This window comes from Rhagoletis pomonella, unplaced genomic scaffold (assembly GCF_013731165.1).
Source record: "Rhagoletis pomonella isolate Grant_MI unplaced genomic scaffold, Rhpom_1.0 Rhpom_scaffold_00005, whole genome shotgun sequence".
Classification (NCBI taxonomy): domain Eukaryota; kingdom Metazoa; phylum Arthropoda; class Insecta; order Diptera; family Tephritidae; genus Rhagoletis; species Rhagoletis pomonella.
The window spans coordinates 52,933,732-52,950,544 of record NW_023458559.1 but is presented as its reverse complement, the minus strand read 5'-3'; the positions used below and the strand labels follow the sequence as shown (position 1 = coordinate 52,950,544).

At 36.5% G+C, this 16,813-nt stretch overlaps 2 protein-coding genes across 2 annotated transcripts; both read left to right on the top strand.

Moving 5' to 3' along the window:
- Positions 1-10,106: 10,106 nt before the first annotated feature.
- LOC118739202 (probable chitinase 10) lies at positions 10,107-11,163 on the top strand. Its single transcript, XM_036470392.1, has 2 exons — positions 10,107-10,206; positions 10,267-11,163. The coding sequence occupies exons 1-2, from the start codon at positions 10,167-10,169 to the stop codon at positions 11,154-11,156; spliced, it is 930 nt and encodes a 309-aa protein (XP_036326285.1). The 5' UTR covers positions 10,107-10,166; the 3' UTR covers positions 11,157-11,163.
- A 4,925-nt stretch (positions 11,164-16,088) lies between these two features.
- Positions 16,089-16,583, top strand: LOC118739205 (chitin-binding domain protein cbd-1-like). The gene has a single exon (XM_036470395.1). It carries the CDS (start codon positions 16,200-16,202, stop codon positions 16,503-16,505), a length of 306 nt encoding a protein of 101 aa, XP_036326288.1. The 5' UTR covers positions 16,089-16,199; the 3' UTR covers positions 16,506-16,583.
- Positions 16,584-16,813: the final 230 nt, after the last annotated feature.

Here is a 16,813-nt window from a genome sequence, read left to right as displayed (position 1 = left end):
ACAAATCGACCCGCTCTCATGTTGATATATGTTATATACATAACATCACTTCGCAACACCTAAAAACAGCAGACAAATATTTGCACGTCTGCTTAAAGCTTACTTCTCGTTAAACAAATCTACTGCTTTGTCGATCACATGCAAAGAACAGGCAGTCGATAACCATGTTTAACGGGATCTTAAATTTAACCAGACATTTGCAAATGGCCCTTAATAGTATTTCAATTTAGCTGAGACTTAAAGCGCAGATAGTTACCCACGGCCGTAAAAACGGAAAATGGTTAGCAGACACGTTCTATCTTATGGGATCTGCGTGTTAACGAAAACTCTCCACCGCATGACCGCTGTACCTGTACTTGGGAAAGGCGAAATATTAAGGATACCCACCATACTGAGAGTAAATATTAATTAAGATCCAATTCAATTGAAATTTGATTTACACGCCTTATTTCGCATACAAAGTATAGATTTGAAAGAGGTTGGGACAGCATCTACTATTCAAATCAAATCTGGCAACTTTTTTGGCGTAGAATAAGGGCCGGTTGCTCAAAGCCTGATTGACACTAATCACTGATTAACATCGTTATCGACGTTTTCGGCTCCATGCAAATAACATGGTGTCGGTAACGTCGATAACGATGTTTAACCGGGGATTAGTGTCAACCAGGCTTTGAGCAACCGGTCCTAAGTCTTACGTTAAGATATGGAGGCTACGCTGAAATGTTGTATGTAGTTGTAATTTTTAGAGCTTCACGAAAACGCTTATTACACGAGAACTAATAAAGAGATTTTAAAGAAAAGTATGGCGTTTTAAAGATAAAATTCCAAACCTATCGGCAGATTAACTTTTGTAAGTCACCAATTCGTTTTCTGTTTTAGAAGCAACGGTAAAACCTGGCTTAGTTTGGTGTCAATTTTGAGCGTTTAAAGTGCTCCAGCAGCTTATGATTTGCAGATATAACTTTCATTTTCGAGATAGAGATTCTTTGGAGCAATACAAATATTACCGTGTACAGATTTTATATAAATTCGACAAATATTAAGCATTTTAAGAAAAAAAAATTTTTGAAAAATTTTTAAATTTTTTTATTACCAAAATACTCGAAAACCGCTCGAATGATTTTGTTTTAGTTCCTTTGATAAAAAATTCAAGAGTTTTCCTTTCGTTTGGTGTATGGGAAGTATCGGTTGATATCTTCTAGGTATTTTGATTTTATTCAAATAAATGGGCATAAATACTTATCCATACAAAATCACTTCGTCATCGTTTTGCAAACACGTGCATGCGTTGGAAGTGAGGAAAGGAAACAAAAAGTATCTATGTGTGCGTAAGTACATATTTCGGCTTTTGATAAACAGATGGCGCAATATTTATAACCTAACCGAGGCGTATGTACATATGTAAACACATACATACGTACAAATGTTGATTGCAGTTAATGTGGATCTGCTTCTATTTTTTAGTAGTTTATGTATGTCTATACATATTATATATACATATATGTACTATAACGAAGCGTTTTTGCTTGCCCCGATGCTTCTTATAAAATGCTGGGTATACTCGCCGTGTCCAGGGTTCGTTACAATAAATTTGTAGTTTGGGGGCTCTGGTAAATCGTAATTTATTATTTAATTTTCCTTAATTTCTATAAAAGAACATATAACAAATAACAATTTGAAACATTCGGTAGCGTCACCTGCAGTGACTGGGTAACGGCTCCTTGTCCCGTTATGAGCCCGTTAGGCTGTAGTGGCGTGACTTTGGTACTGGTGGGCAGCGCTCTGCTGACGCCGCTGAAGGGCGCGCTGCTAACGTCTATAAGCGGTGTTCTGGCCGCGTCGGTATGTAGCGCTCTTGAAAGGTGGCTAGCGCTCTGGTCGTGCCGGTGAATGGCGTTCTAACAACGCTGATGGGTAGCACTCTGGTGACGCCGGTGTATAGTGCTCCGGTGACGCCGGAGAGTAGCGTTCCAGTTGCGTCGAGATGTAGCACTCTCAGCAATGCAGGTGAGGCGCACCGATGAGTGGTACTTTGGTGGCGCCGGGAGTAACGTTTTACTCGCACCGCTGGGCGCCGCTCTGGCGACATCGACAAGTGGCGCTCTGTTCGCGCCGGAGAGTACCGCGCTAATGACGCCGGAGAGTATAGTTCCACTCGCGCCGTTGGGCGGCGCTGATAAGTGGCGCTCTGTTCGCGCCGGAGAGTCGCTCTAGTGGCGCTGTTGACGCCGCTCTGCTGACAGCGGTGAGAAGCGCTCTTGTAGGCGCTGTCGACGTCCCTCTGCTAACGGCGGGCGAGCGGATGTCGCCCGTACGCGGTTCCACGAGAGGCTGTGGTGAGAGCGTGTGTAGCTTGTGGCGCTGCCACTGGGAAGGTGACGTCCAGCCCGACGCTCAAGCCGGTGCAAAAGAAATCACCCTACCAGCCGCTGTTGTAGAAGTGGAATCAAGCCCTACGCTCGAGCCGGTGCAGAAGAAGTTACTTCTTGCCAGTAGCCGTATGCTCACGACCACAGTCTCGTGCTGACTTACTGTTGATCGGCTGTGTTTTATCTTTAATAGGCTGTGTGCTTGATGTTGCGTGGTCGCGCAGCTACATGTTGCTGTGTGATGTTGCGTTGTCATGGCACCGAAGATGCTATCGGGTGTTGCCATGACTCGTGTTGCTATGACTTGTGTTGCTGGTTGTTTTGATGGCGGGTATTTGTGAGGGCCAAATTCCTCAGGGATATTTGGTCCTCACAGTACGTACATATATGTATGAACACATGTATGCATAATACGGGAAATCTTTTTGAAGAATAAGAGTAAAGGTGAGTACGTGCATAGATAAAGAAAAGGATACAGGCAAAGGTAAAAATAAAAACAAAAACAAAGCTGCGTAAAGATAAAGGAAAAAATGAAGACCAAGGTAAATTGAAACACTTTACTTTTATAAGGGCAAAGATGAAGGGGAATATCGAGGACTTATATTCAATACCCTCTATCTGCAAAAACTCAATTTTCCAGGAGAGCAAAAAAACTGTTTTGGCAGCTATTTTTAAAAGTGTTAATAAATTTGGAATGAATGTCTTAAAAATTCACGCTATATATTAAAACTAGGATTTTACTTTAAATTTATTTTATTTTAGTTTTAAGAACAGATAGAGGTTATTGCAAATCGAATTGTAACTATTTATATAAAAAAATGTGCTGATAGCGGGTTTTGCAGGATAATGCAAATGTCAGTTCTTTCGATGTAAATTTTATGTTAAACTAAGTTTTTAACACACAAATCATTGGTCCGCAAACTCGTTCCCTTATATTCCGACGTGCCCAGGTAGCCACATAATTTTAATGGTGTTTTTGTGTCGAAAGAGTATTTCCGTGATTTCGAAATTATGTGAGAATCATTAGCACTGTTAAAGAGGGCTTCGATGGCTGAATTACTGTCCGTGCACATGCGGAAATTTTCCTCGTTTTTAGAGGCGAAACGTACAGCTGCGATAGCAATTGTAAATGCCGAGCAGTACGAGGGAAAAGCACCGACGACAATTGTAACACCAAGCCCTTTTGTTACCGCAAAAGAACAGCCGGTATCATATCTGGAAACGACTGTGAAAATAAGCTCCCAGGTCATTTATGAATATAGAACTGGGCAAATGCCCTTGCAATAGAGTTTTTACGTTAGTAGGCATCGGAGTAGATAGGAGTTCAATTGGTGAGTTATCACCAATAAACATTCAATGTATTAACGTTTTTCTCATTTTTCACACAACTAAGTTTACATTTTAAATTATAAGTATCACAGAAATAGCCATTATACGTAACAAAATAAAAAATTATTTTGAAGAATAACGGTTTTCCAAAATGAAGGAATAACTGACACTTTATGCTCCTAATTTTAAAGCACAATTTGCCCTAAAAACAGCTCTTTAATCATAAAATGAAGTATTTCTTATTTTCAAAAATTGTATGCGTACTTATTTAATTACAGTAAAGTTTAAAGAAAATGCTTCTTGCAACCAGCTCAAAACTAACCACATTTATTCTAGCCCGGAGTTTACCCTTTTTGAACTATCTAGGAACTGTTGTTATATGAACTGTCTCAGAACCATCTAAGCCAGAGTCAGTGCAGAACCTGGTTCAAAAGTTCTGCAGAGGGCGACAATGGCCACTTCGTAGGACATCACCATGTTAAAAAATACAGTTGAAATCATTGAGTTGGGATAGATGAAGAACCAAAACCGTCCCTTTTCAGGCTAGCTCGGCGCAAGTTCGGAACCAGTTTGAATTGCTGCAGGGTTCGGACGGTCAAATTGTTCGGCCAAAATTGGTCGGCCTATCGGATGCAATGTGCGCCTAGCGTTATACGTCGAAAATTTTACCTCAAAGAGCTTTTTTATTTGATACGTATATACAAAGGATGAATTCAGCTACTTATGGTTACAATGAGGTTGCCACTCTGCTCATCGTGATCAGTAACTTCTGATCTGTGCGAAATGCACACGATCTTCAAAAGTGACACAACTCAAAATTTAGCATTTTTGAAATTATGCACTAAAAATGTACACAGAGCTTTTATTTAAGTTTCAGCAAAAGCTGGAGCAAATTTTTGTTATAATTTGTTGAAAAAGCCTGAGGTGAAGTCTCCCTTGCCCATATGATTAGCATGTGCTAAGAAATAGTTTTTTCGCATTTTCTGACAAAATATCGCCTCCATTTATGAAAAAATAAATATATGTATACATGTGTATACATGTGTACACTGAGCGGAAAAATTTTTAAAATCAAATAGAAACATAATTGATCTTACTATAAACGTCAACGAAAGTATTGTATATTGGCAAATATTCAGTTCAATTACGCGCATATTAAAATGACCGTATTTGTTCTGAAAAAGCATCCGTGAAGTGAATAATCAAGATAAAAACAAAAAAAAATTTTATTTCATTTGCATGTTGCCTGCAGTGGAATTCGAAGTCTCTCTGGATATCAACAAATTGTGGCAAGCATCTTTGCGTACTCAGCTACAGCTTTTGCTGAAAAATCGTCAATTTATCCAAAAAATCGTCAATTTATTCAAAAAATCGTCATTTCGGCTAAAAAAACGTCAACTTTTTGTTTATTATACTTTTTTAACAAAATAAAAAATACAAACAAAATTACATATGTATGTACATTACACACAATAAATATGACCACACATTAGAAAACGAAATGGCACCCACATTGCATAGGTTAGGTAAGCGGGCTGCCTCCACATATGGAGGCACACTTGGACTCGATTAAGCTTTCTATTGTGATGCCCTTAGAGGGGGGAGGAAAAAGGACGCAGGGAGGCCGGAAGAGTGGATGGGTAGGGGAAAGAGGGGGAAGCTATGGGAGAAAGACGACATCTTTGGCTTTTTGCCGGAGAAACGCTCCGTGCTCACAACGAAGGACGTCAGTCGACTCATCGGGAGTGTGAAAAAAGTGCTACCCAAGGTGCTTAAACCTTAGGCTCGCAGGGCACCAGAGCAGCAGATGTTGAGATGATTCCACCTCATCGTCCTCCATGCAGCTGGTGCAGTAAGGGTTATCCATGACATTCAGCCTTACGGCATGGTTACCAATCACACAGTGACCAGTAAACACTCCCACCAATAGTGAGAGATGCAGCTTTCTTAGTCTCAAGAGCTCCCCAGACCGCCTCCGGTCCACCCGTGGCCAGAAGGACTTTGCCACCTTGCACTCCAAGGTCTTCGCCCAGCGCTCGCTGAGCTGACTAAACACCCATCTGTCCAAAAGCAGACCACACGCGGTCAGTGGAGCCCCAGACCCTCGCTATCCGAAAGTAACTCCTCGAGGGTTCTCCGTCTTGCGCGCTCATCAGCCATGCAGTTGCCAGTGATTTCGCTGTGACCTGGAACCCAAATAAGGTTAATAGCAAAATAATCAGACGCGGTCGATAGGGAAGTCAAATGTTTCACAGGTCTCGGGGGCCATTTCAAAATGGGGTAAAATTAGCAAAGAAAAATTAAACTCGTGTTAGGCGGTCAGCAGTATTTTTTGCGCAAAATCCACCTCCAAATTTACAAAAAAAATTACTTATTTTAAACCGAAATCTTTATTTTGAATTAAAGCTTAATCCTTTGACCAGACGTATATGTTAAATTTTTTTGATTCGAGTCGCGCGTTTGGACACGATAACCCAAAAGCAATGTACAAATAAACGAACCGTACCCAAACTGCCTTACTTATGCATTTTGGTATAAAAAAAATTTATAAAATGGAACTGCAGTAGTTCTTTTCTTTTTATATTTTCTGATTATATTTTATATTTATATGTTCTTTTAATATTTTCATCCAACTTTACTAACTTCAAACTTTGGGGCTGACAAACTTTAACTTTAGTGTCGACTTTATTTCAACTACGAATATGCCCTTTTCACGAAAGTGCCTTATGCACTTTTTCAAAATTTCGATGGGTGATATCCAATGAAAACTCGTATATACAAGAAATAATTTCAATATAAATATAATTGAATTTTTATTAAATGCTTTCACATTTATATAGGCAGGTTATGCAAATTTGCATAACATAGTAAATTGCATTAAAATGTAAAACTAAGTATTTATCGAGTTAGATTATCAAAAAACGAATGGAAATTTTTGTGTATACATTGCTTTAACGTTTGAAGGCTGTTGTGTTAAGATTGATACATTTTTTTGGACCATCGTACAATAGCTCCGTTTCGTATTGCTGTAATAACAGAGCAATTTGTGGCAATGATATCCAGCAGTCGGTATGACACAACTTGAATTTGACTTCACCATTTGCATAAAGCAATCCTCTGATACTGCTTACAGGTGCTTCCCCAGGTTTTTTTAACTGGCCTTATAGTTGTAAATTAAAAAAAATGTATACTCTAAATAATTAATAATACATATAAGGATGTGATGGCCTCGCCTGGCGTATACGACTTATGTAGTCCATTGGAGAATATATCCTTGGATTGAATACATTTTCTAATGTAGAGTGGACGTTGTCTACCTCCACACTTTTTACCTTTGTTAATTGTACTGTATCAGAGGATTGCTTACTTATATACTTACATACATATGTAATTAGGTGGAGAACCTAAAATAAAAAATCGTCAAAATGTCATTAAGCTAAAAAAAACGTCAAAATTACAACGAAATCGTCAATTCGGCAACGCTGGCCAGACATATAAATGTGCTCTCAAATGTTGAATTTACATCAACACCACAGTATGCGATTCGTACGGATAAACATGTTTTATTTATATATGCCCTGCAGTGAAACCCCAAACTAGTCAGGAAAAATACTAGTTTACAACTAGAACTTCCTGACTGAAACCGAATTAGTTCGAAAATGACCAGACTTGTACCAAGTACAAAACGATTTATTCCCGGTTTTATTTGTTTTCGACAGTTTAATTCAATAAAGTACACAAAATATTAACTTTTATATGAGTATATTGTAAACCATTAAAGCGAGTATACCAGACCTATTAAATAATGATTAATAACACTGGTTTACAGCAAAAATGTTCTATGGATGCCACTATCCAATTACTATGTAGAATTGCTCGCAGATTCCGAAAATCGAGTTAATTTTTATTTCTATGGATACGTTTTCGAGATATTTGCAATTTACCGTTATTTAGCTTAAAGCAAAAATTGTTTACATTTAATCACGTATATCTTACGAACCAATTTAAAAATCTTAATATAAAATACGGCAAATGAAAGCCAATGAGATATATCACTTTCCGATAGGACTTATAGTTTCTGACAAATTAATTAATCATTCCTGCTTTTTTTTATTTTTTTATGAAAAAATTAAAAAAATCAAACTTTAGCAGAAGAAAAAAAAAAAAAAAAACAGTTCTGTGCCAAACTTTCGCATTATATTAAGATCTTTAAATTGGTTCATAAGATATACGTGATTAAAAGGAACCAATTTTTGCTTTAAGCTGAATAACGGTAAATTGCAAATATCTCGAAAACGTGTCCATAGAAAAAAAAATTAACACGAATTTCGGAATCACCGAGCAATTCTACATAGAAAGTGGATAGTGGCGTCTGGAGAATAAAAACTAAATTAAAATTTGTGATCCAGTGTAATCATAATAGTTATTAATTAAATCATGTTTTTTTGGTTTACCGTTGCACGATTAAATGCCATTATTAGCACCTTTTTAATGATTAATAATTGAATAAAATTGTTAATTAATTCACTAACTTTAATTACGTGATTATTTTGTTATTTTTTATCATTTTCAATTAATTTAGACTTTTTTTGTCCATGTTATTGTGGTTTATTAACATTTATTTTTAATATTTTTATTGAGCTTTGTACCACGACTGTTTATTAGGAAAAATTGAAAAAGCAACAAAGTCTAAGCGGTAGAAGTTATAGCAGCTATTTCGGAGATCACCACATCTCCTCATCAGATTTCTTTTTTTCCTAGAATTCAGCGGCTGAATATTAAAAATAAGACTTTTTTTAATTACACTATTAATCTAATTATTTGATTAATTTCAATTGACAATCAACAAGCCAAACTATAGACAAAAATTAAGCATATTTAATAGCTGCATGAATTATTTATTTATTTTATTCTTATCTAAATAAATCTCAAATTTTAAGCGTTAATTATTACTTTTATAAAATTTAAAAAGAAAGGACAGAAATGTGCAAAATTTATGAATTTAGTTTAATTTAATGAAAACTTTTATTTTTATTTAAGTTCACTTGAAAATTAGCTAAAGTATTTACTTTATTTTAACTAAAATGTTGTTTTTTTGCATATTTAATATTATTACAAAGATTAAAAATATAGTATTTATTGCACCTGAAAGCTTTTACTTCTAATAACATTTAATGAAAAATGCATTTAAATTTATGATCGAAAGTTTGAAATATTTATGTATTAATTTTTCATTTTAATTAATACTCAAAAAATTTAACACTAATTATTGGCAAATCTAAGGTTGCTAAATAAAAATTTGTAATATATTAAAGTGTACTTAATCAAAGGTTTTTTGTTGTATATTCATGAATTCATTTTATTTTTTTTACTCGCAAAGTAGTGGTTTCCGTCCATAATTTGACTAGTATTTTTCTGACTATTTTGAACTAGTATGAGACTGGTATCGAAATCTGACAATTGCCATATCGTAGGACATCCCCATGTTAAATATACCAGTTGATTGCATGGAAAAAATAGTATAGTTGTCTGACTAGTTGGGCATGCGGTTTATGCTAGTTGTGAGGTAGTTTACAACTTGTATATTTGACTACAGGGTGTGTTTGTTGTCACCGCTCTGCATGCTTGGTACATATACATATGTACACTTGCATATGCATACTCAGATGTGAACAGTCAAATACGTGCGTAATAAATTTTTGTATGAAAATATTATTTTTTAATACGAATATTTTTAAACGATAATCAAATATAAAGTTTTAATTTTTACCATGCATTATTTCCCTCAGTGTATAAACATACATATGTACATATCTGTGTTCATATGGAATAGAAGCTCATGTCGAAAGGCCGCCTTTAGTATATTACGGCATTCGCAGTATACGATTGCGAATGAATCACTGGCGCCGAGCCATTGAAGAACTTTTGGCAAATAAACGTGCAAGAAATAGTTCCGATACTAGCAAGCCAATATTCTTAGTAAGTCTCATCAAAAAATTTCTTGTCGGTTAAAGGATAAAGGGAATGCCGCATTTATACTAAAGCCAGTTTCTCGACATAAGCTACTATTCCATACGAACACAGATATGTTTGTGCGTATGTAAATACATATAAGCTCAATATTGAGCCTATGGCGGAAATTAAAATGTTTTAATTAGCTATTCACCTATTGCGATATTCATGAAGATATTATCTTTTAGTATCTAATGAAAGCAAAATTTGGTTGGATATTTATTCCAGATATATGAATGTATCACATTTTGAAACTCATTTGTAACCATTTCAAAACATGTGCATGCATATATGTATGTACATATATATATACAATGTATATCATACATATGTATGTTGAATTAAAAGGGCAACCAATTTTTAGATTTCGCCGAGCAATTTCAAAATGAAGTTAGAATATGTTAAGACGTCTTTCGAAAAGGACGTAATTCTAGCCAGCAAAAATACCATAAACCAATGAGAGATGATAATAAAATGAGGTGTGAATCCAGCGAAGGTAAGGACTAGAATAATTGTAATATTTTTAATACGCACATATATAGGTAAACTTTTTTAGTTGCATACATTTACTTGGTCTTGGCTACAATAACGCAATACCCATACACCTCCTCATCACATTTACTCTACCGCAATGGGTTTAAACGTCAAAATGGCATTTGTTTGAACCACACCTCCGGCGAATTCGATAGAAATCCCGATGATTGCCGTTCATTTTACTTGTGTCTGGATAATGGACAAGCGGTAATGGCACCTTGCCCGCCTACAATGCTCTTCAATTCGGTCAGCAAGCTCTGCGACACAGCCGATAATGTCAGCTGTGATATCGGAATACCCAGCAGTGACAACGACAGTAACGCAATTGACAACAATAATAATGGAAACGCTGAGAACAATGCCGAAAGTAACGGTGACAATGAAGAGCTGAACGCTTCCCGATACTGTGCCTCACAACCGGCTGAGCAAAACCGTATCATTTTTTTAGGCAGCAGTAGCAGTTGCCAGCAGTATTACATTTGCTACTATGGACAGGCAGTGTTGCAGGATTGTAGCGCCAATTTACACTGGAATGCGAATACCGCCAAGTGTGATCTGCCTGAAAATGCTGGCTGTCCGTTATGGACTGGAAATACCGGTATCAGTACGATTGGGCTGGCAAATGGGAGTGGAGTTAATGGCAACGGTGCTGATAGTTTTGCGCCTAATGGCAATCAAATCGGCGGACAAACCGTGAATAGCGAATTAATTAATTGCCCAATCTATGGGCAACATGTATTTCCGCATATGGCACGCTGTGGTTACTTTATTTACTGTGTTAAGGGGCATGCTATGCTGCAAAAGTGTCCATTCTATTATCATTTCGATATTGTGTCAAAGAGCTGTAAATTGCGTACGGTCGCCATCTGCGTACGAGATTTAAACTTTAATTTTCGCAAATCAAATGCATAATATGTATTTAGTGTATACACCTTCCTAATTTTTTTCTTTTCAGTTATTGAAATTTTAAAATTCATAAAAAGATCGAAAACCTGCGCGATTTGATAGAGTTATCTGTATGTATTTTTAAATTAGCATCGACATTTTGTATCATACGTATTTTTTGGTATAGTTTTGGTCACTAATTAACCGCAAACTTTTTTCATAACCTAGCCTATTGTACATTCAAACATAGGATGTATGTAGGGTTGCCAACATTTTCTAAGATATTTATTGTACTTGTAAAAAAAAATCTGAGAAAATATAGTACCCTTCAAATATATATAAGGCCATGACAGTAGAAGTGGCCTAACCAAAAATTTTGTTTGTGTACTTCCCTACTTAAAATAGTCTCAAATGAGATAAATTTTAAAATGAAAGTCGCTTATTCTTTAATTCTAAGGTACGGAGCTGCATATCAAATTAAGGAATAATCGACCTTTACTTTGAAATTTAACACATTTGAAACCATTTTAAGAAGTTAAGTACAAGAAAAAAAATTGTGGATTAGGCCATTTCTGCTCTCATGGCCTCATATATATATGGTATTTTATTTCTAAAGCATTTCTTTAATAAAAAATACATTTCTTTGCACTTTTGGCAATTTTTAAGAGTTCCTTGATAACTGTGAAAGTATCATAAATATGCTTTATCGCAATAAAAATTTAAATTTATATGCATCAAAAGTTCATTTTTTATTAGTGAGGTAGCGGCTTTGTTTCTCTCATCTTGCCATTCCGCATTTATAATAGAAAAAACTCTTTACGTGAATGTCGAAGTTGCAGAAATAGAGTAGAAATTAAATAAATTTAAGTAAGTTTCGTAATTAATTCTCAGGATTATAAAAAATATGTTGCCATTTTTGATCTGTGGTTCTATTCATATTTCATTAAGTATTGCTATTTCCGAATGAAAATTTATTCTCGCAAATTACTGAAATATATTAATATGCCAGCCAATTGCCCTAGCGGCTAGCACTGTACCCATGGGCGTAGCCAGAACGAAATGTAGGGGAGACCTATACAAAAAAAAAAAAATTTCAAAACCAATAACTCACTTACTAAAAAATTGTTTATTATAGCTTAAAATTATTTTAACCAATAGAAGGAAATATGTTGTACAAAAACACATAAACAGAAGTTCACAAAAGTTGATATATAACTATTCGTCGATTTAAATAGTTAACTTTTTACTGCGCATGTTTATTTTATGAGGAGGAAGCATCGGAAGCCTAACCCGGTCACTGTGAGACCTTAACCCAAACTAAACTTCCTACCGTCATGTACCGTTCCCGTCAAGGATTTCGTCGGGATTATAACACTGTGTGACTGATAAAATTATAAATCTCTTCTCTTGTTCTTCTTCTTCTTCTTATTTGGCGCTGTAACCGCCAAAGCGAGTTTGGCCAAGTTCAACAAAGCACGCCAGTCGTTTCTCTTCTGTGCCTCTTCCTCTGCTACCACCAGCGGGTTCCGAGTTGAATACTTTCAGAGCTGGAACTTCGGTGTCCATTCGAACGACATGGAGCAATTTTAAGCCAGTGGAGCCGCTTTATTTTAATTCGCTGCACGATGTCCATGTCGTCCATCGTTCCATCGTCTGCGGTACTCGCCGTCGCCAACGCGTAAAGGCCCGTAAACCTTCCGCAAAATCTTTCTCTCGAATACTACAAGAGCCACCTCATCGGATTCACATTTAAAAAAAAATCACCATCAAAATCGAGCAGTAATACCTAACAAGTCGCGCCAAAGGATCTGGATAATTCATGTGCGTGCAGTGCTGAAGGCAGTAGAGAAGAATTCTTCGATATGCCAACTCGATCGAGCAAAACCGGTGCCACCATTGATGGGTCCATTGCCGCAGAATCGCGTTACGCCCTACGTGCGCCCCTTTACCTACCTACACAAGCGTAGATTTATTTGGGAACCTTACAGTTACGATTGGACGCCTGCATGAGAAGCGATGGGTGTTATCTGCACCTGCCTGACGGTAAGAGCAGTACACATTGAGCTCGCAGCAGATCTTTCTACTGATGCGCTTGTGATTTGGCTAAGGACTTTCATTAACCGTCGTGGTACACCAGTGGGCATTAGAAGTGGTAATGGCACAAATTTCTTGGGTGCTCAAAAGGAGTTGAAACAGTGAGATCAACTATTAGACGTTCAACAAATGGAGGGCGAGGCTGTTAAACGAGGAGTAGAGTGGGTTTTCAATTGCCCAGCTAACCCGAGCTCAGGTGGATGTTGGGAGCGTTTAATCCGTATCGTAAAAAGATTGCTCCTCAAGACACTACAAGAAGTGACACCGAGATTAAAAACGTTGCAAAGCGTTTTTATTGAAGCAGAAAATATTATTAATTCTCGTCTATTATGTTGATGTAAAAATTTTCCTAAGGAAGCAGTGGCGCATTGCGCAGAATTTGAAGGACCGTTTGTGGAAGCGATTGGCCGTCGAGTTTTTACCACAGTTGCTTTATCGGCAGAAGTGGCATGAGGCTTGGAAATGTCTACAGGTGGATGATATAGTCATCATTTGTGACCACGGTTGCACACGACAAAAAATTTTCTGCTCAGAATTTACAAAAAAGTTACCTAAAAGTTAGTTACCCAGTAAAAAATAACGTTTTATTATACAATAAAAAATACAGTTGTAAAAACAAACCTCGTTTATCTGCCACAAATAAGATATGGGTGCAATAAATATTTTTATAAAAAGAAAACTAAACAAATTCATTTTACAGATGTCAGCTAGTCTGCTGCAAAGTAGTAGAGAGCCTATCAACAAAAAAAAATTTAGTAATATGAGAAAGGAGGAACTATAAAAAATAAGTGCGGTGTTTTACTAAAAATTTCATTGCACCTACGTGATGCTACACAGTGTTACCGCTGAAAATTTTTGGAAAGTCGCAACAAAAGTGCCACTGCCTTTCTTCAAATCGTTTATGCCAGGGATGGGCAGATTTTTGGATCTTAAAGCAGTCAAAGAGTCAGCAAGTGCAACGCAAGAAGTAAAGCAGTTCTTAGAATAAAGGAGCTTAAAAAAATACATTAAAAGCATTATATTTATTAGTAATGCGAGTCGGAGTACAAGAAATTGTATTACGCACGCCCCCTTCATGTTGGCTCTTAGCCGGCACCTAAGTGCAAAAGGCTCGTGGGAACCACTTTGCCCAACTCTGGTTTACACCATGTATATGAAGCCTTTCATTATTTTATCTTTCGAGACTTATTTTTGGCATATTCATAGTCGAAAAAAATCGACTCTAAGGTTAGTTATAGCGCGGACGCGGGCCGCCGCGAAGCTAAGCAAATTTAATGTTTGAAAAAGCAATAATGTCAATGGATTTTATTTCGCTTTTGAAAAGGTAATAATGTCAATTGACTTTATTTCGCATCAGAGTTTTGTGAAGTCGGTTAAAAATATTGGAAATTTAAAAAAAATCACTGCATAACTACACATTTCGGGTGCTCAGTTATAGGTTTATTTACGTATGTACAGTATCGGTCATATCAATTGCACCCCATTTCAAAGTGAGCTTGTTTACCACTTTTGTTTATTTTTTTAAATCTGATTAAAATGTCGAAAATTTTGTTGAAAAATCGTTGAACTGCATATCAGGCTTTACCAGAAACATTGCGCGCTTTATTTTGCAGCGACTTGACAGAATAAATAGGTATCCACGATTGTCAACAAATATAAATTTTCGACATTTAAGGGAGTTTCGTCTCTTTAGCCTACATTGAATTTTTGTAGGCCAACGATTCTCACCCATTTTGTCTTGTTGTCGCCAGCGAATACAGAACAAACATTTTTTCAAATTTTGCCTTGTGCACTTTTTCACAAAAAAAAAAAAAAACTTTCGAAAACCGTAGTAAAAAGCATAGCAAATTTCTTAAGAACTGCGTACTGCCTCAATAAAATTTTACACAAGAAGATTGCTTAGCCATTTCTTGTACATCATTTTATATGGACTATTTGCTTTTCTTGAGAGCTGCATATTGGTCTGAAAAGATAAAAATTTCACTAATAAAAATTTAAAATGTTCCTAAAACTTGCAAGTTTGAATTTAACTTTGCAGTCGGCACATGCTGATGCGTCTATTGCATTTATGAATGTCTTATTGAAAAATACCTTCCTGAAGGAAAGAAACGCTACTCATTTTGCCGACTGGGATCACTCATGTATGTGCAAAAAAAAAGATATAAGCTCCATGTGTGCATGTGAAAGCACAAAATCTTTTTTCACTCGCGAGCTCAAGGGCTACATATGTAGTTGGTGTACATATATACATCAATAGGCATTACTTAACAAAGCTAATTACTGTTGAATAGATAAAATATCACATCAGCCACAAGGTAAATATGTATTTAGACCCCATTGTGTATGATTTCCAGTTAGTTTGAGCAGTTTATATGCATCGGAGATACTATTTACTATAAAAACTCGTACTTCAAACTGTGTACGATATTAGTTCTAAAAGGTTGTAAGAGTGTAACTGCAAAAAATTTTTGCAATGTCAAGTAAATTGAGAACAAATCCATAATTGAATTGCCTTGGTTTTAGATAAAAATTTGTTTTCAGTTGTCCTACAATATCTCGTCACTTTGTTGGCGGTAACTTTTTGGTGCAGTGCAATCATACCTGATGGTCTAAGGGCCGTTTTCTGAAGTAACCTTTAACTTTTAAGTTCACTTTGTATTTGAAGGTTGGATTAAAAATAAAGCTATGTCTAAAGTTAAGCATTTCTATTATCGGCTTTCGACGTATGTATCTTTCTTGGTTGTAAACCAATTTAAAACCGATAATAAAGTGCTTTACTTTTAACACAATCATACATTTTAATGCAACATTTAAATCTAAAGTGAGCTTTAAAGTTATAGGTTACTTGAGAAAACGGCCCTAACAAGTCTAGATACCCCCGATAATTCTTCAATTCGTGCATGTATTAGCAAGCCCTATGGCTACAAGGTTCCCGATTTAACTGATTGTGTTGGATACCTCCTATGTCATGGGGAAATGGTCATACAACAGTACTGCACACCTGGCCAGCGCTTCAACACTACTTTACAGAGTTGTCAGAATGGAAAGTGCCCGCCGTGTAATTGCGACAATGGTGGTGGCGATGGCGGGGCGGGAATTGATTGCAGTACAGCTCCGAATGGCGCTCGTTTTGGGGACAGCCAACATTGCCGAGTTTTCTGGCAATGCGTGGAAGGACAAGCCGTGCAGCTCTTCTGCGAAATTGGCATGTGGTACGATCGCGATCGATATGTGTGCAATTTCCCGGCATTGGTAACCAACTGTCCGGCCAATGAAGATTAATAAATTTAACGAATAAAAATATTAAAAACGGTTAAATAAAGAACTAATTGTACCGGTGGACATAACATTTAAATATAAAAATACAAGGGTGATTGAAAAGAATTTCAAATACCTGATTACAGGTTTGTTCGTCGAGCAAAGAATGTGTACGAATTATTATGATTTTTGCCCAAATCGCGTTCGTGCAGACCAAAAAGTTATCCATCACTCAAAAACTGAGAGCGTAAAGTGACAGTTGTCGTGAGAGAAGTTGCTAATTTTTGCTAGAAAAATTTTAGCCAGCAACAATTTGCAATCACGAAAAACAT